At 42.9% G+C, this 14,703-nt stretch overlaps 1 protein-coding gene across 3 annotated transcripts in view; it reads right to left on the minus strand.

The window, feature by feature from the left end:
* Positions 1-14,703, minus strand: part of LOC139383335 (nidogen 2a (osteonidogen)) — a 91,191-nt gene that overhangs the window by 37,265 nt on the left and 39,223 nt on the right. For 2 of the 3 annotated variants that reach the window (XM_071127837.1, XM_071127838.1), the window contains exon 9: positions 6,042-6,176. The exons of the other annotated variant lie outside the window; for it this stretch is intronic. In XM_071127837.1, the coding sequence (XP_070983938.1) occupies positions 6,042-6,176 (135 nt within the window). The remainder of the gene's footprint in view (positions 1-6,041; positions 6,177-14,703) is intronic. 3 annotated transcript variants of the gene reach the window in all.

The raw sequence follows: 14,703 nt of genomic DNA on the forward strand, positions 1-14,703 counted from the left end.
CAATACTTTGTAGAAGCACTTTTGGCAGGGATTTCAGCTGTGAGTCTTATTGGTTACGTCTCCACTGAATTAAAAAATCATTGTTAGACAACCATTTTCAGGTTTAGCCATAGACTTCAAGTCGATTTAAGTCAAAACTAACCCGGCCACTCAGTAACATCCTTTGTCTTCTTGGTAAGCAACTCCAGCAAATCCTTGTGTTATAGGTTCTTGTCCTGCTGAAAGGTGAATTAATCTCCCAGTGTCTGGTGGAAAGCAGACAACCAGATTTTTCCTGTACTTAGCTCCATTCTGTTGAATTTTTATCCTGAAAAACTCCCGAGTCCTTAACGACTACAAGCATACACATAACATGATGCAGCCACCACTATGCATGAAAATATGGAGAATATGACTCAGTAACGCGTTGTATTGGATTTGCCCCAAACATAACACTTGGTATTCAGGACAAAAGTACATTTCTTTGCCACATTTTTTGCAGAATGACTTTAGTGCAAACAGAATGCATGTTTTGTAATATGTGTATTCTGTTCAAGCTTCCTTCTGTTCACTCTGTCAATTAGGTTAGTGTTGTGGAGGAACTCTAATGTTGTTGATCCAACCTCAGTTTTATCCAATCACAGCCATTAAACTCTGTAGCTGTTTTAGAATCACCACCGGCGTCATGGTGAAATCCCTGAGCAGTTTATTTCCTTTCCGGCAACTGAGTTAGGAATGACGCCTGTGTCTTTGTGGTGACTGGGTGTAGTGATACACCATTCAGATTGTAATTAATAACTTCACCATGCCCAAAGGGATTTTCAATTTCTGCTTTTATTATTTTTACCTATCTACCAATACAAATAGGTGCCCTCCTTGCGAGGCTTTGGAAAACCTCCCTGGTCTTTGGTTGAATCTGTGTTTGAAATTCACTGCTCACCTGAGGGACCGTACATATAATTGTATGTGTGAGGTATAGAGATGAGGTAGTCATTCATAAATCATGTTAAACACTATCATTGCACACAGAGTGAGGCCACGCAACTTATTATGTGACCTGTTAAGCACATTTTTTCTCCTGAATGTATTTAGTCTTGCCATAATAAAGGGATTGAATACTTATTGACTCAAGACATTTCAGCTTTTCTTTAATTAATTAGAAAAAAAATCTAAATTTCATCCATTTTAAATTCAGGTTGTAATACAACAAAATTTTGAAAAAGTCAAAGTGTGTGTCACGTTGTCTAATGATTGGAGACAGGGGAAGGAATACATAATAGGGGGTTTCATTTCTTCCACCCAAACAAAAGAGCGAGGTGGAAACCTGTAAAACAAATGCACAATAACACGTATCATGGAAGCCGATATAATAGCACAGGTACTTCCAGGACCAACGAACATGGTTACAATAACCGACAAGGACAATGGGGAACAGAGGGCAGATATATACACATACTAATCAGGCGGAATTGGAACCAGGTGTGCGTAATGAGACAAGACAATCTGGGGTTGGTGGTAATTAATCCAGTTCAGTGACGCCTAGAAGGCCGGTGACGTAGACCTCCGGAGCTGGTGAAAGGAATGAGCAGCAGTACCGGAGGGATCCGTGACAGTGTGTGAATACTTTCTGAAGGTACTATATACCACGTGTATATGACAACTTAACAAACTTGAACTTAGAAGGGAAGTGGGAGGGCAGCCAGAAATAGAGGAGGAAAGATGGCCAGCTTTGTGGTCAGATGGTAGGTGAAGAAAACATTAAAAAAATACATAGGCCCTTAAATGATGTGCCCTCAAATGTTATGTAATCTAAAAATCTCACATTAGCTGGTAGAACTGACCAAATTATAACTTATGTATGTAGGTTCTTATCTGTCACGTTTGGAGTTGTTGCGCTGTTATGCGGACACTTTAATTTTTCTTTACAGTTGAGTATCCCTGGTTGTGTCAGTATACAGTAACTTTAAAGAGCAAATGCCCCTAAAAACCAATCTGTCATTTAGAAAATATTGACATATATGAGTCAGAAACATTGAATTTACTGTCAAAATTGACTACAAAGTGTAAATAGGATAATTGTAATGCTTGGTGCAGGTCTACAATTTTGTTTCTGGTGTACTTTGACAGCTCTTTGGTCTTGGCCATAGTGGAGTTTGGAGTGTGACTGTTTGAGGTTGTGGACAGGTGTCTTTTATACTGATAACAAGTTCAAACAGGTGCCATTAATACAGGTAACGAGTGGAGGACAGAGGAGCCTCTTAAAGAAGAAGTCACAGGTCTGTGAGAGCCAGAAATCTTGCTTGTTTGTAGGTGACCAAATACTTATTTTCCACCATAATTTGCAAATAAATTCATAAACAATCCTACAATGTGTTTTCCTTGATTTTTTTTCTCATTTTGTCTGTCATAGTTGAAGTGTACCTATGGTGAAAATTACAGGCCTCATCTTTTTAAGTGGGAGAACTTGCACAATTGGTGGCTGACTAAATACTTTTTTTGCCCCACTGTATGTGTATTGTTAGGTATCCTGCTAGAAAAATAAGCATTTCACTACACATGCCATAACATCTGAAAAATATGTGTACGCGACCAATACAATTTGATTTGATTTTGACAGCAACAGACAAAACACAGAGAAAGTGACAGAGGAGGACAGGTGGGGAGAGAACAGTGGTGTGTTGAGCACACAGTAGACTGTATCACTTCAAGCTCTGCTATATATTCTAATTAGTTCTATTTATTTGCACCAAAAAAAAAAATGTACTGGCGAGGTGAAAAAGCCTGTGAAATTACTATTAAAACAATTGTTTACTTTTACTTTTTACAGCCAGGACAGGATGAGAGAGGAGGGTAGACAAGAAACAGCAACACAGAGTACTAAAAGACAGCAACAGAAGGCAGACAAGAGAGACAGCAACAGACGACACACAGAAAGTGATGGGGAGAGGAAGAGGAGGGGTAAGACTATCACTTAAAACTGCTATATGGATTCTAATTACACATTGTGTGTGTGTAAGTGTGTGTCAAGAGTACTGTGGGATTCTTTAATCAGTTTGAACGGGTCAGAGTCTGTGTTTTACGTTGGTGAGTGGTTTTTGGCAATACACTGTATGTGTTCGAGAGTAGAGAGTGTTCCGGAGTAGAGAGACCACAGGGAGCCTGGATCCCACCTTTGACATTAAACATGTAGCAGGTGTAGCAAGTTACCTTGAAAAATATCTAATCGCTCAATGTTCATCTCAAAGTGCACCAAATTCATGCATTTAGCTGTTGAAATTTGGTCAGGTTTTTTTGGGACGGGGGAGAATGCCCCTGGACCTCCCTACTGTTTTTGGGCTAAGCAAGCCCTATATGTCTTCAAATCTTAGAAACTAGCCTTTCTTAAAATAGCCTTTACTTTCTTTCTAAATACTTCTAAGTTTGATTGAGTCTGCCTGGATGGGCGGGGATTGAAATGTTCACTTTTGGAACTGTTCCATTGTTTCCATCAGGCCAGACATGCTCAATTAATCAGAGACAGAGTATTTGAACCCAGGTCTCTGGTATTATCTGCCTGCCCTAAGAAACACAGCGTAACCCAGTCCTATAAAGCTCCACTCCACAGGGGAGCCGGGATCCCACAGTTGACACTAAACATTAATTAGTCTGACATTTGTTTAAGAGCCATTACTGGTGTCCTGGTGAATGTAAAGAAGGCTCTGTGCATGGCGCCTTGAGACATGGGATATAAACTATGCACTGCAATCACGGCTGTTTGTGATGACAGCGGGAGGCTGGTGGGTGAAGGCTCCGCGCCACACCTCATGAGAATGGGGCCTTGGATCCCCAAGGGCAGCTGGGAGTCGATGAGGGTGGTCGTAGCGAACGCAGCGGGGGAGCTGGTTTTGATCATCCGGCTAATGACATTGGAGTCTGGACCCCCCTGTTACCTGCCCTGGAGGGGAGGGAGAGGGGCATTCTAACAGGTGACGAAATTACACACTGTCAAATCCCCCTCACCCAACCAACATGAGAGGTGCCCTTCGGCAGCCAGGAAATCAGCTCCAGATTCCTCTGCAGTAGAGTGGAGTAGTGGGAATGTGTGAAGGTGAAGGTGAGGTGTGTGCGTGCGTGCGTGCATACATGAGAGTGGGGGGGGGTTTACCAAGATTGTTATAGAAACATGCACTCCCTTGCTGTCTAACTCAATTAATTTCAAATAAACTCCTCTCCCCTCCCTTTCCCTCTTCTCTTCTCTTCCTCCTCCACTCCTCTCCTCCCTACCTCCACTCCCTACAGATGCAGCCTTGGACTGGGGGGGGCTTTGGAGAGAGCAGTGAGGAGAGGAGAGGCATAAGAAGGGAGTATCCAGGACACTCCACTGAGAGTAAACAGTGTCACAGCCCTGTCTCCTCGCTGGATGGATGACTCAGAAGAGGAGAGCGAGAGAGAGAGCGAGACACTTGGTGGGAGAGGGGGATGGAGGGAAATTCCTCTCCACTCCCTAAACAATGCCATCTCAAGTCCCACAGCCCACATTCCCTTCTCTACTGGCCAGAAACATTGTACTCCAATGCCTTATACTGTACATTTCATCTACTCTTATCCAACCCAATGTTGCCCCATCTCTTTCCACTGCACAGGACCTCATGATAACTCCCTCGTGTCAGCTCCTAGCTAGCCATGCAGCTCCTAGTTAGCCATGAGTTCATCAAAGCCAGTAGCTACAATGTGATTGTCATAGAGCTTTTCGTGTCAATATGGCACCCATGAAAATGTGAAATCTCAAACAAGGTCTGCCAAATGTCAATAGAGGATCCAGATATTTTTTCTAACCTCTTTGGATTACAACTAAATTAAGTGTACTTGTATTACGTATTGGATCACAAAAAAAATATAACTTTTACATTACTGTATAGTTTACCAATAAAATGTTCACAAGTCTTCAAATGGCAGCTTCATTAAATAGTACCCGCAAAACACCAGTCTCAACGTCAACAGTGAAGAGGCTACTCCGGGATGATGGTCTTCAAGCCAGAGTTGCAAAGAAAAAGCCATATCTTGCAAAGAAAAACCCATATCTCAGACTGGCCAATATAAAGACAAGATAAAGATGGGCAAAAGAACACAGACACTGGACATAGGAACTCTGCCTAGAAGGCCAGCATCCCGGAGTCGCCTCTTCACTGTTGACGTCGAGACTGGTGTTTTGCGGGTACTATTTAATTAAGCTGCCAGTTGAGGACTTGTAAGGCGACTGTTTCTTAAACTAGACAATCTAGTGTACTTGTCCTCTTGCTCAGTTGTGCACCAGGGCCTCACACTCCTCTTTCTATTCTGATTAGAGACAGTTTGCGCTGTTCTGTGAAGGGAGTAGTACAAGATCTTCTGTTTCTTGGCAATTTCTCACATGAAATAGGCTTAATTTCTCAGAACAAGTATAGACTGACGAGTTTCAGAAGAAAGGTCTTTGTTTCTGGCCATCTTGAGCCTGTAATCGAACCAACAAATGCTGATGCTCCAGAAACTCAACTAGACTAAAGAAGGCCAGTTTAATTGCTTCTTTAACCAGGACAACAGTTTTCAGCTGTGCTAACATAATTGCAAAAGGGTTTTCTAATGCTCAATTAGCCTTTTAAAGTGATACATTTGGATTAACACAATGTGCCATTGGAACACAGGAGTGATGGTTGCTGATAATGGGGCTCTGTACGCCTATGTAGATATTCCATTTAAAAAAATCAGCCATTCCCAACTACAATAGTCATTTACAACATTAACAATGTCTACACTGTATTTCTGATCAATTTTATGTTATTTTAATGGACAAAAGAATGTGCTTTTCTTTCATAAACAAGGACATTTTCAAGTAACCCCAAACCTTTAAACGGTAGTGTATATGCAAATTTGTTTATGGGGGATTGGAAATTATGCAGACAATTACAATGATGGAAGCTACAATCTATCTGCATTATTAAAGCTGATCTACACCCCCAAAAAATAAAACTATTTTTCAAAAGCTTTGCTCCTTATAACACTTCCATCCCCCAAGACCCACCCCATCCACAGTACCCCTCTCTTACCATAACAGTTGCGCCCGTCACCCATGTACCCAGTGGCACACTGGCACTGGTACTGCTGGCCCTCTCCGGGCAGACATTGGGCGGTGGTGTCACAGTCATGGGTTCCTGAGTAGCACGGGTTCACCTGGACAGGTTCTGGCGGTTCCATTGAGGAGACAAGGAGCACATCTTTAGTTACAAACCAAGTCAGTTGGGATTTACGGTACCACCTAAAACTAACATATTTTGAAGCCTTAGTATGGCCTAGATTATGAAAAAAATATCTATAAGCAAATTCACACTATGTAAAAAAGGCGTTATAAAGACGTACTTACAGCTCGCGCTTTGCCACGTGGCCTCTATCGGATGACGACTTATAATTGATTTGTAAAGCCACTATGAAGCCTTCAAGCCTAAAATGGTTAGTTTAACGTGGGACCAACTTAAATGTATGTGATTCAAAGTGCCTTCATGTACCATTTGTTTGTGGTCAATACTGCTTGTTAAGAACAGAAAGGCCCGCACACTGAAAATGCTTCTAATTTACCACCTTTAATGACAACGTTTAGATCCAACACGGGTCTTCATCTGGTCAAGCAGACTGAGTGATCCAGTCTTCAAATATATACATATTTCACCCCACATGATCATTACGCACATGACGCATTGTTGGTGTAGATACAATACAATAAACGTAGGCAGGACTCTATATTAAACATTTGTGTTCCCAGCACTGGTGCTCCCAATTTAAAGTTAGGTTGCACAACATAAAATCCAGGAGCACCAGAAGATAATATTTTTTTTTATTGATTGAGATAGCATTTATATAGGCCCAATATGCTTTAACTACTTTTGATGCACATGTGCTCTAGAAACTAATATTTAACCATGTGAAGACATTTGTTTATTATAAAAAGCTAAAATGTTGATACAAAAACCTGTCATTGAAATTACAAAGTAATTTGTGGAATATTAGATTTCTGCATTGTGCAAATGCGCCACCTATTGAGATGCATTACATCGGAAAAGGTACACTGTCTCTTTAAGAGCGTTCAAGTTTGAGTGATGACGTGCAAAAGATCAGACATTCATTCACTGGTATAATAATTGCTCTTCTAAAGAAGCTACCCCTTTTCCTTTCTTTCTGTGCCCCCAAATGTTTAAATATACATGGTTTATGGTTTATGAACACGGCCTAAAAACAAACTTTTTGGTCCACCAGCCACGGTGTTGGACCAAAAAAAAAATCTAACCAGCCACTCAGAATTTTTACCAGAGAATAAATGTATTCGCCATTGTAATACCAAAAACTACAGAAAAACTAATTTTTTTCACTATCAAAATCACACTTTTTTTAATAGAAAAACACCAGGAAACCACTTTTGAGGTCTTGGGAAGAAATTACTGACATTTAATCCAAGTAAAAATTCCCTGTTTTAGGTCAGTTAGGCTCACCACTTTATTTTAAGAATATGAAATGTCAGAATAATAGTTGAGAGAATTATTTTTCAGCTTTTAATTTCTTTCATCACATTCCCAGTGGGTCAGTAGTTTACATACACTCAATTAGTATTTGGTAGCATTGCCTTTAAATTGTTTAACTTGGGTCAAATGTTTTGGGTAGCCTTCCACAAGCTTCCCATAATAAATTGGGTTAATTTTGGCCCATTCCTCCTGACAGAGCTGATGTAACTGCGTCGGGTTTGTAGGCCTCCTTGCTCGCACACGCTTTTTCAGTTCTGCCCACACATTTTCTATGCGATTTAGGTCAGGGCTTTGAGATGGCCACTCCAATACCTTGACTTTGTTGTCCTTAAGCCATTTTGCCACAACTTTGGAAGTATGCTTGGGGCCCTTCTCCATTTGGAGACCCATTTGCGGCCAAGCTTTAACTTCCTGACTGATGTCTTGAGATTTTATCCACCAGATTTTCCTCCCTCATTATGCCATCTATTTTGTGAAGTGCACCAGACCCTCCTACAGCAAAGCACCCCCACAACATGATGCCGCCACCCCCGTGCTTCACTGTTGGGATGGTGTTCTTCGGCTTGCAGGCCTCCCGCTTTTTCCTCCAAACATAACGATGGTCATTATGGCCAAACAGTTCTATTTTTGTTTCATCAGACCAGAGGACATTTCGCCTAAAAGTCTGATCTTTGTCCCCATGTGCAGTTGCAAACCAGTCTGGCTTGTTTATGACGGTTTTGGAGCAGTGGCTTCTTCCTTGCTGAGCGGCCTTTCAGGTTATGTCGATATAGGACTCGTTTAACTGTGGATATAGATACTTTTGTACCTGTTTCCTCCAGGATCTTCATAAGGTCCTTTGCTGTTGTTCAGGGATTGATTTGCACTTTTCGACCAAAGTACGTTCATCTCTAGGAGACAGAATGCGTCTCCTTCCTGAGAGGTATGATTGCTGCGTGGTCCCATAGTGTTTATACTTGCGTATTATTGTTTGTATGCACCATTCTCTGGAAAGCCTAGACAATGTTGTGCCTGAAAAGCCCAGGAGGGCGGCCGTTTCTGAGATCATGGATCCGGTGCGCCTGGCACCGATGATCATACCACGTTAAAAAGTTGCATTCTAATGTTCAATCGAACAGTAACTGAATGCCTCGATGCCTGTCCGCCTGCTTTATATAGCAAGCCATGTGACTCACTGTCTGTAGGAGCAATCAATTTTCATGGACATGGTGGTGTACCTAATAAACTGACCGGTGAGTGTATATATCATATGTGAAGATTGAAATCCAAAGTTGTGTCTTTAATCTATCCAATGGTGAATGACAAGTAGACTCGATTCCCTGGAAACCAGACAGAAACAAAAGCATTCCTGGCCTAATTGTACAACCTCATGGATACAATTATCCATGTAAGACAAGACACATTCACACACAGCCATGGACCACATGGCAGAGAAGGCAAATAAATACCAGACTACCACACAGAGAGAGAGAGAGAGAGAGAGAGAGAGAGAGAGAGAGAGAGAGAGAGAGGGAGAAAGAGAGACAGAGACAAACACAGAGAAAGAGAGAGACTGAGTGAGAGAGACAAATACTAAGTGAGAGAGACAGAGACAAACACAGAGAGAGACTGAGTGAGAGAGACAGAGAAACACAGAGAGAGAGAGACAAAGAAACACACAGAGAGAAAGAGAGGGACCGAGATAAAGAGAGATAGAGAGGGAGAAAGAGAGCTGGGTGAGAGAGAGACAGGTAGAAAGAGCTGGATGAGTGCAGGCCAGGGTCCCACCCCCCAAAAAAAATTAGAGAGAGAGACAGAGACAAACACTGAGAGAAGGAGAGAGAGGGACTGAGTGAAAGATCAGGATAAACCAAAATTACAACACAGTCAAAACAAAACTATATTGCTTATTGGGAAACACAAGCACAAAGCAACATGCAGTGCTATCTGGCCCTAAATCGACAGTACACTGTGGCCAAATATTTGACCATGGTTACTGATCAAAACCTTGACAAAGTACAGGCTCAGTGAGCACAGCCTTGCCATTGAGAAGGGTAGACACAGGAAAACCTGGCTCCCTGTAGATGAAAGGCTGTGCAACCACTGCACCACAGCAGAACCTGAGACGGAGCTGCATTTCCTGACAAAATGTAAAAAATATAAAACATTTAGAGAGTGTAATTTCCCCAAATTTGAAAACCTTATTCAAGGTTTCAAAGATCTCTCTGATGAGAGTAGGCTACCCGTCCTGTTGGGGGAGGACGCAGAGAGCTGTGGGTTGGCAGCGCACAACATTGCTGCCTGCCATAAGTTGAGGGATAGTGTCTGACAAACCAATCAACCTGCACATGTACTACTGTATGCTTATTGTTATTGTTGGATGTATGGTTATTTTGACACTTGGTTATTGTTGTTACTGTTGTCCCATTGACAATTTTGATTCTCATTTTTATTTTATATTGTACATTTCCAAAATAAGCTTTGGCAATATGTACATTGTTACGTCATGCCAATAAAGCAAATTTAATTGAATTGAAAGAGAGAGCTGGTATGAGTAACCGGATGAGCGCAGGCCAGGGTTCCCCCCCCAAAAAGAGAGAGAGACTGAGTGAGAGAGACAGAGACAAACACTGAGAGAAAGAGAGAGAGGGACTGAGAGAGATGGATGAGTAACCGGATGAGTGCAGGCCAGGGTTTCCCCAAAACCACAGATGACTCAGAACACAGAAAAATCAAGTTGGAAATAGGAATGTGTATGGGAATCATTTTGAAATGTCCAAATCGTATAGCCAAATAACCATAGTCTTTACATGACTAAACCCACCATTATTGGATGCGACTGTAAGAAATATGGAAGGTTGACATGGTATGATGATGCAGTGTATGTCTACTGTGTTATGGTTGGAGTATTTTGGTGTAAAGGAGATGATGGTTCAGTGAACCACACTCGCATGATGAGTTACCCGAGTTAAGCCTTAAGCTCAGCGGGCTAACGCAATGATATGGTGAGCAAAAGGCCCGGGAGACCCAGTCAGTCACAATGGTTTCACATCAAACCGATGAGTGGTGAGTGTTCTAGCATAAAATGGCTTCTGAGCAACAGTATGGGGTGATGTGTACAATGTACTTTTACTGTAGCTGCATTGGCTAACTGTGCCGATACTGGAGGCAAAGGATTTTAACACAGCTGGTGCTCCGCCATAGCCGCTCTGGACGACCTTGAGGGTCAAAGCACTTGACCTGGCTCTCATGACACGCTTAAAATGGCAGTAAAACACAACAAAAGACACCCCTCACTCTCTTCTCAGTGTTTACGAGCAGGGGGGTCCCTTACACAAGCTTCCTAAAGACAAGCTAGGGGGGTTAACTACACTCATTCTCTCTGATCTTCTGTTTTAAATAGGGGGCCCCAGTATTTAATACTGCAGGCAAGCTAAAGTCTGCGCCCCTTCATCGGGGATTGGTCGACAGTAGGGATTCTTCAATAAAGTCTTTGTTGTCATTCGAGAGATGACTCGCTTTCCTATTTTTTCAATGAGAAATACTGCAGCAACCATCGTAGTTAGATGTAACATTGCGCGTCTAAGATCTCCTCAGCAAAAATGTCGAAATGAATGACAAACTCATTTGGTTTGGCTAACCCTTACAAAAAAAAATTGCAGTAAAAGTGCAGCAACTGCAGTCAACTGTGGTTTTGTGGATGCAGTAATTGCAGAATAACTGCAGTGTACAAAATGACTACAGACCAGGGTTCATTCCCGGGCTGTGCCACAACCGGCCGTGGCTGGGAGTCCCATAGGAAGGCGCTCACTTGGCCCCGCGTCGTCAAGGTTAGGGGAGGGTTTGGCCAGGGGGGCTTTACTTGGCTCATCGCGCTCTGGTGACTCCTTGTGGTGGGCCAGGTGCCCGCGGGCTGACCCCGGTCGCCAGTTGAAATGTGATTCCTCCGACACACTGGTGCAACTGGCTTCCGGGTTAAGCATGCCGGGTGTTAAGGAGCGCAGTTAGGTGGGTCATGTTTCGGAGGACGCATGACTCCACCTTTGCCTCTCCCAAGCACGTTGAGAAGTTGCAGTGATGAGACAAGATCGAAATCGGGGAGAAAAAGGGTCAAATTCAACAAAAAATATATATACAAAAAAAGTACTTATTTTGGACACAGTATTTGCAGTGTACTGCAGTTATACTGCACTCTGACTGCAATATTTTTTCGTAAGGGATGCGCCAGCCGAACAGAAGCACACTGATGCCTTTATTCCTCTCTCCTTCTCCTTAGTCCTCTTCACTTGCTCTTCTTCCCTCTTTCCGTGCCCCTCATTCTGCCGTTCTCGCTCTCTCTCCTCAATTCTGAGACTCTTCCTTCCTTCCCACCCTCTCTCTTTCCCTCCCTCTTTCCACAGTCACATTAAAGGCCCAGTTGTCACGACTTCCGCCGAAGTTGGTCCCTCTCCTTGTTCGGGCGGCGTTCGGCGGCACCGGCTTTCTAGTCACCACCGATCCATGTTTAATTTTCGTTTAGTTTTGTCTTCATTATACACAACTGGTTTCCATTCCATAATTAATGTTCCTTATTTAACCCTCTGGCTTCCCTTTCTGTTTTGTGCGTGATTGTCATTGTCATGTGGGTTCATTCTTTGTGCTCTGAATTTTGTGTTTTTCCTCGTTCAAACATTGCCTATATTATTGAGTAAATTCTGATTATTACTCATACCTGTGTCCTGCGCCTGACTCCGCCTTATCCATTCACCTAATCGCTGACACCAGTGCAGTCATAAACGTGATTTCCTGTGTTTTATTTATTTATATATATATATACACACACACGCACACAATGAAGGTTGGAATAAATCTGTGAAATTGTGAAAATTATGATAATCCCCTTTAGTGTAAGAGTTGTTTGAAAAGACCGGCTGAAATTTCGGCTTGTTTTGGTGGGATGGAGTTTTGACCTGCCTGATGACATCACCAGTCATTTAATAGGCCAATAAGAAAGAGAGTTCCAAACCTCTCTGCCAATAACAGCTTCCCCACTCATTCCACTCCCGGTTAGTCCTAGCAAAATTCTTGCCTGAAATTTCTTTGTTTCTTTTAGACCATTTTAACTGAAAACAATCAACGTAAGGTACATAAAAGTCTAACACAGCCATTTTTATCTCAATATTAAATCATTTCAGTGTAACAATCAAATATCCTACTGTGATTGTTTTCAATTGTTTGTGTGAGTGCGTGCACATGTGTGACACTAAAAACAAACTAAATGTAAGAACGGGCAAAGGAATTGGGAGGGGAGGAGGAAGGACAATGGCTGCATTTTACTTCAACATTTTCTGGATGATTTGAAGAGCACCATGGGCCCTGGCCAAAAGTAGAGCACTATATAAGGGTATAGGATGCCATTTGAGACTACAGTCCATCACAGCCATGACAGTCAGTTCATCCCAATCCCCAATCATGACTCACTCAGCCAGAGTAATTACATGTATTTTACCCAAGAACTCCGAGACAGCACCAGCTGGACCCCCACACCCAGCTGGTTTGGCCCCCATGTCCCCCAGGCCCAACCCCCCCCCCCATCCTCTCTCCTTCCCTGTGATCGGAGCTCTCTCCTGGGGCATCGGAAACATGGTATCGCTCCCGGGTCTCTGCTCTGGTTCCCATGACATCACTCCTCAGCTATTCCACACGAATCCCCCCCCCCCTCCTTCCTGTAAATCTGTCATTGGAAGGGATATTATTTCCCAGAGAGCAGCAGAGATTAACAATAACCCCCCTTCCTCTAGCACTGACATCCCCCTCCGCATGACAGCTCATCGCAATACAGCTTTCCACTGATGGGGTTGAGATAAATACAAGTGTGTATGTGTATGTGTGTGTATGTGTGTGTGTGTGCGTGGTGTAAGTGTGTGCATGTCCGTGCATCTGTGTGCGAGTGCATCTCCCTCTTCCTCCGTCGGCCGCACTGGAGGCCTGTCCTGTCAAAACATTTCAGTGTAAGCGTCTTACAATATTGCTTACGACAAAGAAGACGAACGGCTTTTCAAAAGAGGGCAGCATTACAGCGAAACAAGACTCTTTCACAGACGCAGGTGCTGCCGCAGCAAACCTCCTCCCCTCGGATTTCCTTATATCTTTCATACAAATGGACCGCGTCAGTCTCAAGTGTGTGGGAAGGGAGGATGAGGAATAATAGGATGAGGAGGATGGTGAGGTGAAAGGGGTACAGGTTGTCTTTGAGGAACATATGAGGCCACGGCCTCAGATGGGACCTCAGCGGAGGCGCACGCAAACCTCGCACTCTCTATGAGGGGGGATGGGAGAAAGATGCAAGGAGACATATCCCAGACTCACCCTGTCTCCAAAGAGGGTCCCAGACTTCACCGGTGTGAATGAGTGATGTAAAGGGAAGGGGGGGGGGGGGTGAACTGTGTGTGTTTTCCTCAGTGTGTATGAGTAACCTCATCTCTGGAACTTGAAAGCACTGTAACTGGGTTGACGTCGCAACAAGCTCATTCCTGTTACAACCGTGACCAAAACTTGACCCAAACGGGTACCATAAAGACATACATCTTTACTGACTCTAGCCTTACCGCTGCGGAGACCTAGCGTAAGCATGTAGCTATTTTATGGGGGAAGAAATCAAGTGAGAAATCAAGTGTGATACACATGTCTAGATGGGTTTTAGTGCTTGGATTTATCGCACATAGGGGAGTGATTTCCTAACTGATTTGTTTTTTACACTGACAATGAGTCTGGCTCTGTACACGCTGGGCTGTATTAAAGGCATGCAGCCATGTCTGCCAAAGCCATAGTAGTCTGCATCACAAATCTGACCTTACTCCCTACGTAATGCACCACTTTTGACCAGTAGTGTAAAGTACTTAAAATGTTTTTTACTTAAGTCGTTTTTGGTGGTATCTGTACTTTACTTTACTATTTATATTTTTGACCACTTTTACGTCACTACATTCCTGAAGAAAATAATGTACCACTTTACTCCATACATTTTCCCTGACACCCAAAAGTACAACTTACATTTTGAATGGCTAGCAGGACAGGAAAATGGTCAAATTATCAAAATAACACTTATCAAAATAACATCCCTGGTCATCCCTATTGCCTCTGATCAGGTGGACTCACTAAACACAAATACTTCATTTGTAAATTATGTCCGAGTGTTGGAGTGAGCCCCTGGCTATCTGTAAATAAAAAAACAAGAAAA

Source organism: Oncorhynchus clarkii, chromosome 25 (assembly GCF_045791955.1).
Source record: "Oncorhynchus clarkii lewisi isolate Uvic-CL-2024 chromosome 25, UVic_Ocla_1.0, whole genome shotgun sequence".
NCBI classification, from domain to species: Eukaryota; Metazoa; Chordata; class Actinopteri; order Salmoniformes; family Salmonidae; genus Oncorhynchus; species Oncorhynchus clarkii.